The sequence below is a fragment of the Narcine bancroftii genome, chromosome 1 (assembly GCF_036971445.1).
Source record: "Narcine bancroftii isolate sNarBan1 chromosome 1, sNarBan1.hap1, whole genome shotgun sequence".
Taxonomy (NCBI): domain Eukaryota; kingdom Metazoa; phylum Chordata; class Chondrichthyes; order Torpediniformes; family Narcinidae; genus Narcine; species Narcine bancroftii.
The window spans coordinates 380,176,251-380,194,033 of NC_091469.1; the positions used below are offsets into that span (position 1 = coordinate 380,176,251).

Sequence of the window (17,783 nt, forward strand, 5' to 3'; positions counted from 1 at the left end):
ACTTCATCCCCAACACCGAAGTACTCAAGATGGCAGAGGCCGACAGCATCGAATCCACGCTGCTGAAGATCAAACTGCGCTGGGTAGGTCACGTCTCCAGAATGGAGGACCATCGCCTTCTCAAGATCGTGTTATATGGCGAGCTCTCCACTGGCCACCGTGACAGGTGCACCAAAGAAGAGGTACAAGGACTGCCTAAAGAAATCTCTTGGTGCCTGCCACATTGACCACCGCCAGTGGGCTGATATCGCCTCAAACTCTGCATCTTGGCGCCTCACAGTTCGGCGGGCAGCTACCTCCTTTGAAGAAGACCGCAGAGCCCACCTCACTGACAAAAGACAAAGGAGGAAAAACCCAACTCCCAACCCCAACCAACCAATTTTCCCCTGCCACCGCGTCTGCCTGTCCCGCATCGGACTTGTCAGCCACAAACGAGCCTGCAGCTGACGTGGACATTACCCCTCCATAAATCTTCGTCCGCGAAGCCAAGCCAAAGAAATGTTTGGTACAATTGAATCTGATAGCTCCACAGTCTCCCTATTATCACCTGACTCCTTCCTTGTTCCTTGGCATTTGTGGGAAATTAATTTGCACAATAGCTATCAAGTGTGAATTTCTACCATAGAAAAGGTATCTATCTCCTGCAGCAAGCTGATTAAAATTGTATTACTGCATCTGCTTCTTAGATATGCATTTCTGTAACACAAACAGAAATGCATGTTTATCATTTACATGCTCATTATGGTCTGCATTATCACACCACATTATGCTGATCACAAGGTACAGAATGCAACTTGCATTGTGTCCCTATGACCTATTGTTTTGAGCAGTTGATTTAATAGCCTCAGTGCTATCTTTAATTGACAATGGGCTGGAAAAGTTCCCTGTCAATAAATGAGTGGTGCAACTGTGTCCCATCCGTTCCCTCGAGATTCAACTACCCAACTTCTCATTGAAAGTAGTTTCATGAAAGGATGAACATATCTATAGTGAAAAAAATTTACAGGTCTTGCTTTCCCTTTATCTCATCCTGGGCTCAGCACATTTACCATCAATTTGGCACCTTTACTGTTAATTTGTAAGTGTATCAAATTGTTTTTTTTAAATTTGGGTTTGAACAGTCAATTAGACAGCAGTGTCCAACTCTTGTGTTTGTGTCCAACACAAAATTGAGGATCAAAGGAGATGGTGGAATTGGGTTCTTGGGGCTTTACTGGCTGGATTGCAAGGGTTAGGAATTGCACATGTTCAACAGGTTCACATGGTTGCAGTAAGTGGCAGAAACACAGAAGAATAGGAATTTGGTCTCGCTGCTTTCTAACAAGAATGGAAGAATACCAAGGTTTGGTTGTGGAATAAGACTGGACAACACTTTTTTTAAAATGTCGTTTTAAGTTGTATTGAAGAGTCAATTTAGTATCTTCTTTAATGTGGTGACAAATCAGATGATGGATTTGCTATAAATGGATTTCTTCATGTTCCCCTTCAAAGGATACTAAAAAGATCATTATTTAATTGGGCTTCTCCCATTTACCAGACAACTAATTCAGGCAAGTACATAAATAATGCACCCTGCCAAAAACCCTTCATTTGTACAAATGACAGCTGCTGTTTGCCCAGTTGAATTCAATTTTAATTGAAAGAAACTTGAACTTTGTTGTCTTCTGAGTTTTGCTTTGCATTGCAGACAATGTTGGAGTCCATGGTCGATGCAGCTGAAGGCCTCTGCCCTCATGTAATGAAAAAAGCACACTTGCGCCAGGATTTAATCAAGGCTACCACGGAGAAAGTTTCCATCCCTCGGACCTTTATCAAGAACGTGCTGCTTGAGCAATCGGGCATCGATATTCTCAATAAAATTAGGTATTTTAACATTTGATTATAATCTATACTGTATCTGAAGTTGTCTGCATGGTACAGTGGTGTAAGGCTTACAATGGCAAATTAAATCACTCAACATTTTTTAAAAACTTGACTGTGATAAGTTTTGAGTCACTTATTTAAACAGAGCATAAACCCCTGATAATCTGGCATCCAGTTGTTCAGAAGTCCTGATGGTTCGGCATCTCATTTAGTCTGGAATATGAACAAGTGGGGCAGAATGCAGCCAGAGCCAAGGGTCCGGTCACCAAAGTCCCAGGGTCCTGGATATTGTTTAAAACTGGCTGCAAATGAGCAGATGCTGCTGCAGGTTTGGAAGTCTAACACTTGCTTTGGAACAAGGCTGCTTAAGATCAAGATGAGAAAGTAATTCTACAAAATGTTGTGCATCCATGGAATTCACTCACTTAGTATTTTGCAACCTGTGGTCCATAGGCTTGATGTAGGTGGTCCTCAGTGAACCAGCAAAGGCAAATATTACTGGTAATGTGTTACTGGTAGATAGAGTAGATAGAGCTTTTGGCACATTGATCTTCATAAATCAAAGTATTAAGTTGGGATGTTATGGTGAAGTTGTGCAAGACATTGGTGAGGTCAAATATGGAGTATTTTGTGCAGTTTTGGTCACCTACCTACAGGAAAGATATCAATAAGTTTGAAAGAGTGGAAGGGTATTACTGGGACTTGAGGAGCTGAGTTATAGGGAAAGGTTTTAACAGGTTAGGCTTTTTATTCCCTGGAGTGTCTGAGAATGAGGGGAGATTTGATAGAGGTATTCAAAATTGTAAAATATAAAGATGGAGTAAATGCAAGCAGGCTTTTACTATAGAGGTTAGGTGAAACAGGAATTGGAGGACATTGGTTTAGGGTGAGAGGTGAGATGTTTAAAGGAATCTTCAGGAAGAATCTTCAGGCAGAGCATGATGAAAGTGTGGAACAAGCTGTCATATGAAGTGGTGAATGCAGGCTTGATTTTGACATTGAAGAACAATTTCAAGGGGTACATAGATGGGAGGGGTATGGAGGGCTATGTTCCAGGTACAGATAATGTTGCTAGGCAGAATAATAATTCAACATGGACTAGATGAACCAAAGGCCCTGTTTCTATACTGTCACGTTCTATGATATTAACAAATGATACACAAAACAAGGTTATAAATTTGACAACAATAGAAATTTTAAAGCTCAGGTTTTCCTGCCAAAGCAAAACAGAAAAAATAATCCCATTGCTGGTCCATAAAGGAGCCCATACTGATCATGTCCCCCACTGGTCTGTTGTAGGTGGTCTGCAGTCAGTAAGGGAATGCTGACAGTTCTCTGTGGGATGGGGAGAGAGGTTGAGAACCACTGCTCTAACTCATCATGCTTATGTATAGCTCCGCATTTGGGTTTGAGACAGAGCCTGAAGTGTGTGCTTTTTTTAAATTAAGTTAGAGACGCTGCAGAGCAACAGGCCCTTCTGACCCATTAGCCCGTGTCACCCAATTACACCCATGTGACCAACATCATGGGAGCAAACTGGAGCAGCCAAAGGAAACTCATGCTGGTCACGGGGAAAACGAACAGACTCCTTGCAGACAGCAACGGATTTGAACCTGAGTCACTGGTGTTGCAGTAGAGTTTTTGAAGAAAATCGTGTGTAGTGAAATCTCTTAAAATTACCAAGTGTGAGTTAGTCCGCTTGAGCAACCTACTTCCCATATTTCTCTTCTTCATATTTTTGAACAATAGTACCTGAGGTTAGACTCAATTTTGCACCTTTACTTGCGATTTAGTAAATAAAACCATCTAGCCACCAGCAAAAATAATCGCAAGAATGTATTGCAAAAGTTGAAGAGTTAATAGAAAGTGGCTTCCTTTGAAACGTTGAGGTAGAGTATAGCTGCTTGCAGTGGGTATTTTGTACTATTTTGAACCATTGAATTTGGAAAATAACACGTGAGACTGTACTTACTGAATTGTGGAAAATGCCTCCATTTCCCCACCTTGAAGTCAAACTCTGGAGACCATCCATTTTGCAGTAATGTTAGACTTGCATGAAAAAAAAGAAACCTGAATTTACATACATATTATGTTTGTGACCTTAAGGCACCCCATCTCAAGTTACGATCAAAATGTAGTTGATTCAAACAAAGCTAATATGTGCAGAAATCTATCACAATACTTTTATTTGAATGCACCATTTGTGAGAAATGGAAATGTGGAACAGGAGTGATCATAACTTAAAGGGAACTTAAAGACTGAAGAGAGTGAAACATGAACATCTGCGAAGGCTGTGATTACAGTAAAACCACAGAAATGCTGGAGGAACTCATCAGGTTCAGCAGCATCCATGGTATATCTCTCCCTCTCCCCCCCCCCCCCCCCCTTCTCCCTCTCACCCCACTTTCCCCCTGACTCCTGTCCTCCAGCTCTGCATTCAGAGAACCACACCACCTCCCCGATCAATTCTCAACTTTCCTCTCCTGTCCTCCTACACATGTCCTTTATTGCCTTTTGGCCTGTGCTCCTCCTCCCACAGCTGTTTTAATTCAGGTGCCTGCCTCCTTTTTGCTCATACCTTGAAGGGGGCTCAGGCTCGAAAGGTTAGTTACGTATCTTTATCTCCTAATGACACTGGGAGACCTGCCATGTTTTTCCAGCATATCTGTGTTTTTACTTGAAGGCTGAAGAAACTAATTCTGTCTAAAAGGGATGAGTTTCTCCAATTCAGGAGATTGAATTGTGTCTGTTATCTTTCTACAATTCTCATCCAGTGAAGTCAAGCTGACCGTCGCATCATTTCTGTCTGATCATATCGTAGATGAAATCTTAGAAGCACTTTCAAGCTCACAGCACAGACTGGTAAGTGGCAAACCTGCAACTTTTGATTTGTTTATCACTTCAATGCTTTTTGTCAGTAGATGATTGATATAATTTTCATATCTGAATGAGAGGAAAATGAAGGATGACCATAGGTGTTTTGCATTTTGCTTGAAATAATATTTTCACTGCATATGGACTAACGGTGCTTTGCTGCAATGATAGTTAAGCTTCTGGCAAAATTAATATAAATAATTACTTATTTTTCCTACTTTAATGCTGACTCATACAGAAGCTCCCCATTTCAGATGATCTCGGACACCAAGCAGATTGTAGCTTGATTAATCAGTATGAATGTAATTGTGGAGTCGTAAATGTTTACAATTATGAAGGATGCCTCTTAACTAGAACAAGTCACAATCTACCTCACAATTTCCCCATCATTCTCCATCTTCTTTCATTTGGAACATTTATTCCCTTCATTCTAATTTATTTAAAGTTATCTGTCACTTAATTTGACTTCATGAAGTTAGTAGATCAACATTAGCTTGAAGCACGCTGAGTTGTTTTGCCTATCAATAGCTTGGTTTTGGTATTTTCTTGTATATATCTGTGATGTTTCTTTGATTTTGTTTGTTTTGTAACTCCATGTTGATTGAAAATCCTTAATAAAAAAAGAAGCATGCTGAGTTGAGTGGCGTTGGGAGTTGTCAAATTTGGACCTCTACATGTGCTCTGAGGATTCGTTAAATACCTTGGTTTGGACATTTTGTCCAAACAATAAACAATTGACATTCAACTCAGGCCTTTTATAGATTGATTAATTAAAGACTCTCGGCCAAGCCATGTGCTGCTTGGGTAGTGTTCTTCCTCATTCCATTTGCAGTGAATGTTTAGATTCTTTTGGACACTAAATTTGGTGGACGTGGAAGTTGGATTCCAAGCTGGTTCAGATGAGCAGACTTGCAATTTGTTCAATTTGTGATCTTGCACTGAATTATGAACAACAAACGTCCATTAACTGCAGTATATTTCCTTGTACATCTTAAAGTGGTTTTAGCACCAGTATGGAGGCAAAAAGAACTCAGTAGAGATTGGACATTCCTGAATAATTAAGATATGACTGATGCAGCATTGATGTGATGTCCTGATCCTGTCTGGAACACTGCAATCCTGTTTGAGCTTAGAGATGGAGTACTGGTATTTGGGAGAGTTGACAGGTATACCAAGTGTGGTGTGCCCTTCCTGGAGAGCAGACGAACATCTCCAGATCATTCTGCCAAATTTTATCAATGGTGTGAAGTATTTTGCAACCTTCACCATCTATCAATGTTAAAGTGGCCCTGGGATTTAGTCCTATGACTTTGAAGTACAAGCTGTGCATGTATTTTGCGGTTGATTCAGCAATGCAATCTACTTTGTTAATTATTGCGATGAAAGGATATTTGTGAAAATTTCCTCTTTGTTGTTTTGCTTCCTTGTCCAGTACAGTGTTTCACTGTTCCCTTCAGTCGTTGTACAGCCCACACAGAAGGGGCCTAGAAATAATGCTCATTTCATGCAGCAACCCAAGTTCCAGTATGTTTTTAACAGTGCCTTATTAGAGAAAGTGCGGCAAAACTACCGAACATTTGAATAAGTTCAAGAGCTGTCCAACCATAGGCAAAGATCCAAGCACTAGATTACCAGCAAAGAAAATGGGTTTAGATAGAACACAGAACAGTAAAGCATAGGGACAAGCCCAGCAGGTCAATGCTCTGTGCCATATGTGATGTCCACATTAAACTTGCACGTGATACATATCCCTCTATAGGTTAGACAAATTACTTCAGCAGAAGAATATTCCTCTGATTTGGATGCGACAGTTGCATCATGTAATTTGCAGAAGATGATTTTTCTGGTATCACTAATAACCATTTTAAATTTAGAGCAAAATAAGTATCCACTAATTAATTGCAATGCATTTTCATTCTAAGTATGGATGATTCAACATTTAACCCATTTGTATATTTAATTACATTTTAGTTTTATAATTGTTGTTGGACTGATGAATTGTAAAGGCTAGATTTGAGTCTCTCACATATGCCTGCTTTGAACAGAGAATATAAAAAATTGCAGCTCAGTTCAGGCCCTTCAGCCCAGTACTGTGCTGATTAATAACCTCCTCTAACAACTGCCTAAAATTTCCCAACTGCTTGACCCTCCAATATTTGAAGCTCAATGTATTTATCTAACAGTCTCTTTAAAAGATCCTTTTGCCTCTAGCTCATTTCAAGCATCCACCACTCTGCGTGAAAACTTCCCTCTTACATCTCTCTCTCACCTTAAAACTAGTGTTAGCCATTTCAGTCCTGGGAAAGAGTCTGGCTCGCCACACAATCAATGCCTCTCATCATCTTGTACACCTCTATCAGGTCACCCCCTCATCCTCTGTCTCTCCAAGGAGAAAAGATGAAGTTCACTCAACCTATCATCAGGACACATGCTCTCCTATTCAGGCTGCCTCCTTGTAAATCTCCTCTGCACCCTCTCTATAGCATCCACATCCTTCCTGTAGTGAGGTGACCAATACTGAACGTAGTAATCCAAGTGGGGTCTAACCAAGGACTTGTATACATTACCTCACGGCTTGAACTCAAAATGAACAGGAATAAGTAATCCTGTTGATAATCAGAGGTTTAATTTGATCTTGGTAGTTAGGATAGACCAAAGGTGTTGGACAATATTCTCCAGTAGAACCAGGAATCTAAACATGTTCTTCTGTCTGGGAGATAGCCATTGGAGTCATTGAAAGGAAGTGGTAAAATTAACATTTATAACACAAAGGGTTGTTTTTGTGCCATGAGGGTGGGTGAGGGGTCTTGGGAAGGAATGGAAAAGGTAGATATGATTTTAATGATTGGACTCTGAAGAGTTTACAGCTGTAGCATCAGAGAGAAGAGGAAGGGGATGGTAGATTAATTGCTCATGCAAGATTATTTTAGTAAAAAAGAAACATAAACATTCTAGTTATGCCTTTCACAAACCCAGCCATTGCAATGCACACTCCTACCAATAATATGTCTTTTGAGTTTGGTCAGCTTGTAGGAAACCTGGTGGAAAAATTTGTATCCACTCAACTGATGGTAATCAGTTTTAGTGATGTTGGTTGAGGAATGAATATTGGCTAGTATACCAGGGACTGTATAAGGCTTTTCTTTGTAAAAAATGGGATTTATTTGTATCCAATTGAGCATTTAACCCAAAGGACAGAACCTCCAGCAAAATTGCACTCCCTCTGTACTTCGTTGAAGCAGAAATGGCTGTTGAAAGATCACCAAAACTGCACTTCATCAATGAAGTTGTTTTTAAGAGTGTTTAAATTGGGTTTGTAGAATTATAGATGGCACTCACCTTAGATTGAGAGACTTGAGTGGTCAAAACTAGCTAAAGAAGAACAAAGGTCTTGATGAATAATTGGTTTAAGGCTTCATGTGAGATCTGATATTTTGTTTAAATTTAAGAAGGTGAATTTTCCATACCATGGTTATTGTCGTGTTTCACTTCAGTACTGGAATTACCACTGAAAATTTCTATGGGAATTAAAATCTTTACAGCATTTCGGTATGTGAGAAAAATTATTATCTTTTATTTACACCCAGATATACCATTTTATATTCTTCAAGTTCATAATTTTAAATCAAAGAGGAATTCAAAACTGCATACCAAGCCTTGTGGTGATTTGAACCCAATCCTATATGAGGAGTTGCTGCAAAGTTGCATTTGTCTGTGATGAGGGTTGCTGTGCATAGGATGTTGTGCAAAATAGCCAAAACACATTAAGATTTCACTGCTACTGCCAATAGATTTCATTGGACTTGCTCACCAGGCAGAGATATAAGAGGATGGCTTCTGTGGTATTGTACATTCCTCAGCATCTTGCCCTGATATGTTCATACCTTGCTGAAAGTAATCTCTTATGGTACACTCTTGGTTGTGATTCAAATCGTAAAATATTTAAGTTGTACAATCATTGAAACCTTTCTAAACCTTCACCATTTCAGACTCTTTAAGTAGAGCCTTTCCCTCTCTTCGATACAACTTGTTTAGACTTCTCTATAGAACCAAAGAACAAGCCATTTGGCCAATGTAGTCCATGCCGAAACATCACTTAGTTCTTATGCGAGAACTAAAATTCTGGTCCGATATTAATAATCTGACAGTGAGTAATCTGGTGTAGCGGGCTGAGTGACCGTGCGAGTAAATGGGCCAAATCGCCGCAACACACAACCGGTCCAAGATGGCATGGGCTCCCCTTCACTGCCGAGAAGGAGCTCGCGCCTAGCGCCACGTGCAGACTAGGGACCCCTCCACTTGCATGTAGCAGCCAGCTGTCTGGAGAGTAACACCATGACGCGATGATGTCACTTCCGGAAGCCGGAGGGTACTTCGCCGGAAGTGGGTGGGCCAGCGCGAAGACGCGGTGAATTCAAGCCAATAAAGTCATTCTTTGGTTCACCCTCACACTGTGTGGACGTTTCTATTCGGTAGGGCTGCCACAGCAGTTGCTACACTATATTATGATGTCGTTATTAAGCAAGGAACATTCTGTTCAGAATGGACAGCAAGAAGTAATTTGAAGATGGCAGTATAAGCCATTTCTTACTGATGGAATATTTGCTTTCTAATATTTGCTTTCCATTCGTGGCACAGGCCAACCATCTGACAAAGCGTGGAAAGCCATTGCCACGACAAGAGTCCACTGAAATTGAAGTGCTGGAAGAAAAGACAGCAAAGCGACTTGCTGTCACTGCCGAGGAGCTGACCGAATTGGAAAGGCTCGAGGAGCTCGATACCTGCATGGTAAGTCAATGACTTGTGGAATAAAATCATTGTACTTTCTGTCCATTAGACAACCGGCAGGGAGTATTTATTCCAAAGTAAAAGTATATAAATTTGAATTTTGAAATGTCAACCCCGGATGTATTTCTGTTGATTTACGCTGTTTGTCATCAGTGAGGCTATTGACATTGCTTGGATACTGATACATTAATGTACTGTTTTGAACAATGTTATTGTGGCAATAGAATACAAGGATGGCAATGATCTATTTATCCCCTGTAAGGGTGTAAGATTCTGCTGTTTATTTGTATCAATAGGAAATGCTCATAACTGCACATTCCCGCAACATGGTGAACTTGCAGTGTCATGTTGCTTTCTTCAAGAAATAACTCTTAAAATTGCTGACATTGAGCACGTTGACAGCATATGCATCACCAATATTCACAGGCGCATTCCGAGTGGAAGTTAAACATTATTTGACACGTTACCAAAGCAAGGTTTCAGGTGAGTGATGATCAGACCCCAGTTACTGGCTAGAGTAGAATTAAAGCATGATGTTCACAACGGAAAACTCTCCAGATACATGCCAATGACTCCTGATGAAGTTTGCCATTCAGTCATTTTTGTGCAATGTTGTCAATCTTTTATACCTCAAATAACTTGAAATGGAAAGAATATGTTAAGATATCAACATCATTAGGGGTTTACAAATTGGATTGTAACATGAGTTTAACCTGCTGATTTGGCGGGTTATCAGGCCAACTACTGAGTAGAATTTTTTTTTAAATCTGCACGGGTAGGCAAACCACCTCAGAGATAGATTGTCCACCCATGTATACATACCGTGTAGCTGCTACTAGTCAATTTGTAAGCGATCGATGGCTGCCAAGGTAGAAAATTAGGTCAGCACTTAAGCCAATGGCTGTCTTCCTTACCCATAATCCCCCACGCTACTGGAACACCAGAGCGGTTCCAACAGCGTGGGGGATTATGGGTAAGATGGGCGGCCATTGCTCCTGCCCCAACTCCATTCACTGATGACTCCGACAGCATCCCTCCCCTGGCCCCGACTCTGTGTTCTTCCCCCAGCCCCGAGGGTTCTGACTCTGTGCCCGCCCTGGCACTTACCTTTTGGATGCCAATACAGGGAACAGGGGATTGGATTCCCTGTGGGGCCTCCAGCGATGCAGTGAGTGCGTGACACTGCATCACCAAAGGGGCATGAGCAACGTTAAATTTAGGATCCAATGCGTAAGGGGTTGCAGGGTCCTGCTACACAGGTAGGATACACAGGTCCCGAGCACCCCCAGTTTGTAAACACCTATTATTGCCTATGTAACTGCTTAAGAGGCGATCAGAGTCCAAACACGCGTTTAAAAATTGGTGACTGAGATTTTTGTATTGAACGTACTTGGTGTTTGAAAATGGCTAGGTTGGATGCAAAATGGTTATATTATTAAATTGTGAGTCAGGTTAGATGAACTAATTGAAATATAGGTCAGTACCAGAAGTCATGACCGAAATTTGGCGTATGATTAATATGTGAAACCCCCACACTGTTGTCTGAATGTGTGTGACTATTCCTTTCTTAGTGAACGGAATTAAGAACCAGGGAGAATATTCTTAAAATGTCAGTGAGGCAGTTTTGAAAGATGCAAAGAAGTGCTCCTCCACATAAAACCAACTCTTGCTTCTGCTCCCAGTGCTCCTTTTAGTTGGTTGCGATTGTTACGCGATACAAGTGTCAGAATTCCCTCAGAACCCACCTTTGCAGCTGGAGGAAGTTTTTTCCTGGCAATGTGCAGTTTATCTATTTGTTTTTCCTACCTTTGCAGAGGCCCCTATAGTTGAGGGGGTGGTAGATCGTGTGGAGGTTGCAGTAGGTTGACTTATAAATGATTTCTCTTTGTCATTTATTATTCAGGACCTCCTGGTTGGATTGTGTCCAACATATGTATTCTCTATTTTCTAGAACTTTGAAGTACTGTTGATATTTTAATGTGCGTTTTCTCTCTCCATGTACCTGGAACAAGTTAACAAAGAAACTCTTTAATTTGGTCAACAATTTCATGCAGACTCCTCTGTTGTTTGCTACCTGGAGATCCATTGCTATATATTTAATTCCGAAATAACTATTTTACAACATTTTGTTCCCATTTTTATCATTTGGAAGTGATTTATCAGATATAACATTGAATAAAGTGGACCATCATTGTGTTGGGCTAATACCCATTAAGTATGTTGTAGTTAACAAATGCAGCATCAATTATAATGCCATCTCACTGATTAAGTCAGGGGTGTCAAACTCAAATTCACAGAGGGCCAAAATTAAAAACTTGGACGAAGTCGAGGGCCGAACTAAATATTTATTGAAAATTTTCAACAACATCTGCATGTTTTCTCTTCTTTCAACATATGTAATGTTAAACTTTAGGATATAACTTTAGGAGGATAATGTTACAGGTCAGGAGTAGGTAGCTCAAGTTCACCCTTTGTTTGACCTGAGGGAAACCTATTTGGTCCCTGTGGAGATGTAGTCAGCATTCACAGGCTGTGTCCATTTTGGCCTGCATCACGACTCAGCATTTCCTGCTCACTCCTCAGGCTCTAGGCCTCTATTCACCCTCGACCCACCATCCCTCTACCTGACCAGTCCTTTACCCAACCTCTACTCACCCCTCACTCCACTCGCTCTGCCTCTACCCACCCCATCCTATACACGCCCCTCTACTGCCTCTCCCCTCAACCTGTTCCTCCTTCTACCCGTCTCTCACCCTCTAATCACCCCTCCCCTACTCGCCCTGCCCCTTCCCTTTTACCTCTTCCCTATCCACCCCTCCTTCTACTCATCCCTCCCTCTAACCACCTCGCACCACCATAACTTCCCCTGCCTATTACTCCTCACCTACACCCTCTGCCCACCCCTGCTTACCCACCCACTCAGTCCCAGCGCGCTGCCGATCAGCCTTTGCGGAACAGCGGGGGCCGTGCGCAGCCTGCCATGTCCGTCGCGCCAACAGGAAATCACAGGCGTTCGCCAATCCGCCGCACCGCTCGACAGGTGGGAGAAGTGACTGGTTGCGCGGGGAGCCTTCCAACTGGCTTGCCGGCTGATGACATCGACAGACTTCTCGTGTTACAATTTTGTTTTCCCCGTTCTCAAAGTTTGCACGGTCAACCTGCAACACTCTTGCTCCCTCCGCATCCCGTGGATCTGATGCCCGGGTGTTGTTAGGATTCCCAGCAGAAGGTTTGTGGAACTTTACCATTCTGGATTCCTTTTTGAGAATATTCTGGCCATCTTTTAAGGGGGGTGGTTTTAGGGGGGAGGGGATAGTTAGGGGGTTGGGAAGGATGTGCAATGAAGGGGGAAGATGGTGGGGGTGACATTACCAAAAAACAGCATCGGCTCTTGCTGCAGGGCGGGCCACCTCTAATACATTTTTGAAATGATCTTGCGGGCCAAATATAATTATATCGCGGGCCAAATTTGGCCTGCGGGACAGAGTTTGACATGTGTGGATTAAGTAAAATATGAAATGTTTTCATTAAACAATTTTAAACCTAAGCCATCGAACCAACTACAGCAAAAGCAGTGGCATAAATGAACAGAGAGCGCAGCAATGAAAAAGCATCTCAGCTTTACATGTCAGACCATTCTTCAGCTGCACGAGAGTAAATGAGTCTCTTTTGTATGAGCTCTATAGTGCAAGTTGTAGAAATGTTTTAATTTTCAGAAAGAATTGTTTGATGACTTTATGGAGTGGCATTGTGTTACACAAGTGAAAGTGGTCCCCAGTGGATCCTTGAGTTGCAGTTAGTTCATTTTAATCGTGGCATTACTTTGATTGTTGCAACCTGTGTGTTCCTCGGGCACAGAGAACTACATGCCAACCTGTCTTTCCAGATCCCTTTGGGAGAATGGACCTTGTTTATTGCTACTGGTTTAGTTTAATAATGACAGATGCATTTTGACAAATCATGAACAAGAAATTCAAAAGCAATTTTTTGAAATAGTTATACAAATGGCACTTTTGCTCCTCTCCTTCCTACCCCTCACCCTGAGTAGATAAAAGGCAGTAATGACATTTCCTGATTATTCCGTGTAATTCCAGTAATTCATTTGGATGCTTCAAAGATACATGGGAGGATGCTGTTCCCTGTGTGGCATACCTTAAGAAACATTGCAGGAGCCCTTGAGTATGTTTATGTGAGACACTCCTGTGATCATCTGGTCTTCCCAACATGACATTGCATTGCAATGACCCATCAGATTAAAAACCCAGAATGCCCACCCAATGACCATAGTCATACCTTGGTCCTGACTGATAGCTCCCAACCCTCAACCCTGCATGCCCCCACCCTTTGATAATCTCAAGCCCAGATCACCCACCCTCAATCCAGAACCTCCAAAGCTTTAGTCTGCAATGCTTGCAGAGCCTTCAAGCATATCATCCCCTCCCCTATCCTCTACCAATTATCCAAGCTTTATGATGCAATGCTGCTTGTGCTCTGTTCTTTGCCCCCCCCTCTCTTCTCCCTCCCCCCCACCTTTTGTGGAATTGTGTGTTCCATTCTTGAAGTTTTTGAATCTATTCTATGCTAGCAGTTTAAGAGAAAATGCCACAGTAAGGACGGAACCCATCTCAGAGCTGATGAACCAAAGTTCAATGCTGTGTCTGCTTCACAAAAGAATATGGTTCAACACAGGTCCAGACCTTTTGGCCCGTATGCCTGTGCCAACTATAATGACAATCTATGTAATTCCATCTGTCTGCACAGTGTTTTTGAATGATAATGACCTTATTATCAGATACATTGTTCACATACACCAAGATTCCTTTTTGCTACAGATGAACAGGTAGTTCACCAAAAAATACATGAAATTAAAAATACATTTTGAATACAAAAGTTAGATAATAAATTTTCACAGTTGTCTGTATCCCTCTAACCCCTGACTGCTTGCGTCTGTCTAACTGTGTCTTAAAATGTTGATCTTTTATCTGCTTCCAGCATTTCACCTGGCAGCATGATCCAGGCATCTGCCACTTCCTGTAGAAAAAAAATTTGGCTTCACATATCTCCTTTAAACTTCCCCCTCTCACCTTAAGCCGACACCTTCTAGTATTTAGCATTTCCACACTTGGAGAAAAATTCAGATCATCTATCTTATTTATGTCTCATTGTTTTCATATCATTATGGACAGAGTGCATGGTAACAGGCCCTTCCATGCCACAAGGCCATTTATACTCATAACCATAGAACACTACAGTATAGAAACAGGCACCTTGGCCGATCTAATCCATGCCAAACTATTTACTCTGCCTAATCCCATTGACAAGCACTCAGGCTATAGCCCTCCCTACCCCTCCCATCCATGTACCTATTCAAATGTCTCTTAAGTGTCAAAACCGAACCTACACCTACCACGTCCACTACCAGCTCGTTCCACACTCAGCACTCTGACTGAAGTTCCCTCTAATTTTCCTCAAACATTTCTTCTTTCACACTTAACGTACGCCCCCTAGTTTTTGTCACACCCAACCTTTGTCACACCCACTCTCTCCTATATCCCTTCCTACCTCTCAATTTGCCTTCATTTTCCAAATATCCAGGGAATAAAATCCTAATCTATTCAACCTTTCATTATAGATCAGCTATTCAAATCCTGGCAATATCCTTGTAAATTTTCTCTGCCCTCTTTCAATCTTTCCTGTAGCTAAGTAATCAAAACAGTTCACAATACTCCAAATTTGGCCTCATCAATGTCTAAACAACTTCAACATAATGACCCAACTCACGTATTTTGATTTTAGGAAGGTGAATGTGCCACAAGCTTTCTTTTGACCCTATCACACCACTCTCAGGGAATTGTGTATCTGTATTCCTAGATACCTCTGTTCTATAGTACTCCTCAATGCCCTACCATTTACCATGAATATTCTACCCAGTTTGTCCTCCCAAAGTGGAATACTTCACACTTCTCTGCATTAAATTTCATCTGCCATTTTATAGCCCATTTTTCCAGCAGGTCCAGATTCCGTTGAAATCAGAGAGAGCCACTACACTCCCAATCCTAGAGTCCTCTGCAAATGTGTTGATCCATTTTACCAGATTATTATCTAGATGATTGATTATAGATAACAAACTACAATGGACCCACCATTGACCCCTGAGGCCCACCACTAGTCACAAGCTTCCAGTCAGAGAGGCAATCATCTACTACCACTCTCTGCTTTCTCCCACAATGCCAATGTTTAATTCAATTTACTACCTCATCCTGGATCCCAAATGTCTGAACCTTCTTGACCAACCTTCCATGCAGGACTGCTGTTTGAAAGAGTATCATGTTCAGTGGGTTCACAGAAAGACAAGTCTGAACACAAGTATTACAATCACATGTAACATTAATTAACACACAGGAGACAAACCCAATTGCTATATTACTAAACAACAATATAGACATTCACATCGGATCCAGGTTGAACTCCGATCCCAGTGGCCGCCTATACTCTACACACTCTCAAACAGGAACTTCAGCAGATACACACAATTCCTCTACCTCGGGTGCAGCTCAGTGTTAAGTAATATACGGTTATTAACACACCCTAACAAGAAAGGGGCTTCAGCAAACACTCCCAATCCCTGTACCTCGGGCTGTGGCTCAGTGTTAAGTAACATACAGTATAACACACACTAACAGGACAGGCACATTTCTGGTTTCCTGTACCAATGGGGGGTGGAGGGGGGGTGCTCTCTGCAAGCACTAATCTATTGCAGTATTATGGCTCATCTTTAGTATAGTGCACACATTACCTGCAACACTTCTAGCGATGTCTACAGTAGAGACCTGATGTGGAGCGATGTCCGGGGCTTGGACCATGAGGTAGAGAGAAAAAAAGTGCTATGCTTCCATGTTTTATACAGTTCTGATCTAGATGCCTAGCCAATAATGACCCAGATAATTTAAATGAGCCAACAGCATGGTGTGCTGATTGGCAGGTGATATGACTTCTGAATAAGTTTCAGGCAAGAAGGACATGTGACCACCCACAATCTACAATATTCCAGACAGGTAGGGAGGCCACATGTTCCTCCACAATCCACATATAACAAGGACTTTTTCAAAGACAACATATCCAACATTCACTGCCTTTCCTTCTTCAATATTCCTGGTAATCTTCTCGAAAAACTCAATACAATTGGTGAGACATGACCAACCAATCACAAAGCCATGTTGGCTATCTGTAATCAGTCCCTAGGCCCTTTCAAGCTGCTGTGTAAAATGGGGTTAATAGGGCAATTTGCCCAGTTAGTGCCCCATTCACGCGGCAGGTTAAAAGGGTCTGACCTGTTCAAGGTTATCCCAATCCAACCGGGTCCCTGCCCTACCTCAGAGGTAGTCAGGGAACCCAGTAATACTCACCTAGGTCGCATCCTCCTGCGGCTTGAAACTGAAAATGGCCAACCCGGTTGTTCCGGTAATGTCAGCACGTCACAGGGAAACCCCTGGTGAAGTGCCTGCCCGATCAGGAGGGGAGAGAGAGGTTGCTGCAGGGGATGAGGGGGAAAGGTCACTGCCATGGGGCTGGGGATGAGGGGGTATGGTCACTGCCAAGGGGGCATGGTCACTGCCAAGGAGGCAGGGGTGCGGGGAAGGTCACTTCCACAGAGTCAAGAAGGGGGGGAAGTTGCTACCGGGTGGGTGGGGCTGCTACAATCAGCAGGAGAGGGGTTGCTGGTGCGGGAAAGGAGAGAGGGATCGGCTGCCACGGATGAGGGGTCGACTGCCGTGGGGAAGGGGAGAGGGTTTGGCTGCTGCAGGGGCAGAGGAGTCCGCTGTCACGGGTCGAGGGGAGCACGATTGATGGAGGGAGGGAGACTGACAGCCAGTGGGGAAGTGACTGACAGCTGGTGGGGGGACGCGGTAGACTAGTTTGCGTGATGTGTCACCACGTCATCGTGGGAGCGAGATCCTCTTTAAATCACTGGGTTGGTGATTTAAGGGTCTATATTCGCCCTCAGATTAAAAGGTCCTGGCAGCCCCTTTGCCCCACTAAGCGCACCTGGGTCCCAGGAAGGCTACCCGGGTGCTGAAGTTTAAAAACGCCTCCTGTCTATCAAGTATTGATCTATCTGGGCTCTTTGGATGCCTTCCAATAACATACCCACTACAGATGTCAGTCTCACTGTCCTCTAAATTCCTGAATTATCCTTAGAGCCTTCTTGAGCAACAACCCTCCAGCACCTCACCTGTGGATAAGGACTCTTTTATAAA

General features: G+C 42.5%; 1 protein-coding gene across 8 annotated transcripts in view; it reads left to right on the forward strand.

Moving 5' to 3' along the window:
- Window positions 1–17,783, forward strand: part of LOC138751311 (F-actin-uncapping protein LRRC16A-like) — a 378,511-nt gene that overhangs the window by 296,914 nt on the left and 63,814 nt on the right. For all 8 annotated transcript variants that reach the window (XM_069913446.1, XM_069913453.1, XM_069913448.1 and 5 more), the window contains 3 exons: window positions 1,688–1,863; window positions 4,638–4,725; window positions 9,376–9,525. In XM_069913446.1, coding sequence (XP_069769547.1) covers window positions 1,688–1,863; window positions 4,638–4,725; window positions 9,376–9,525 — 414 coding nt within the window. The remainder of the gene's footprint in view (window positions 1–1,687; window positions 1,864–4,637; window positions 4,726–9,375; window positions 9,526–17,783) is intronic.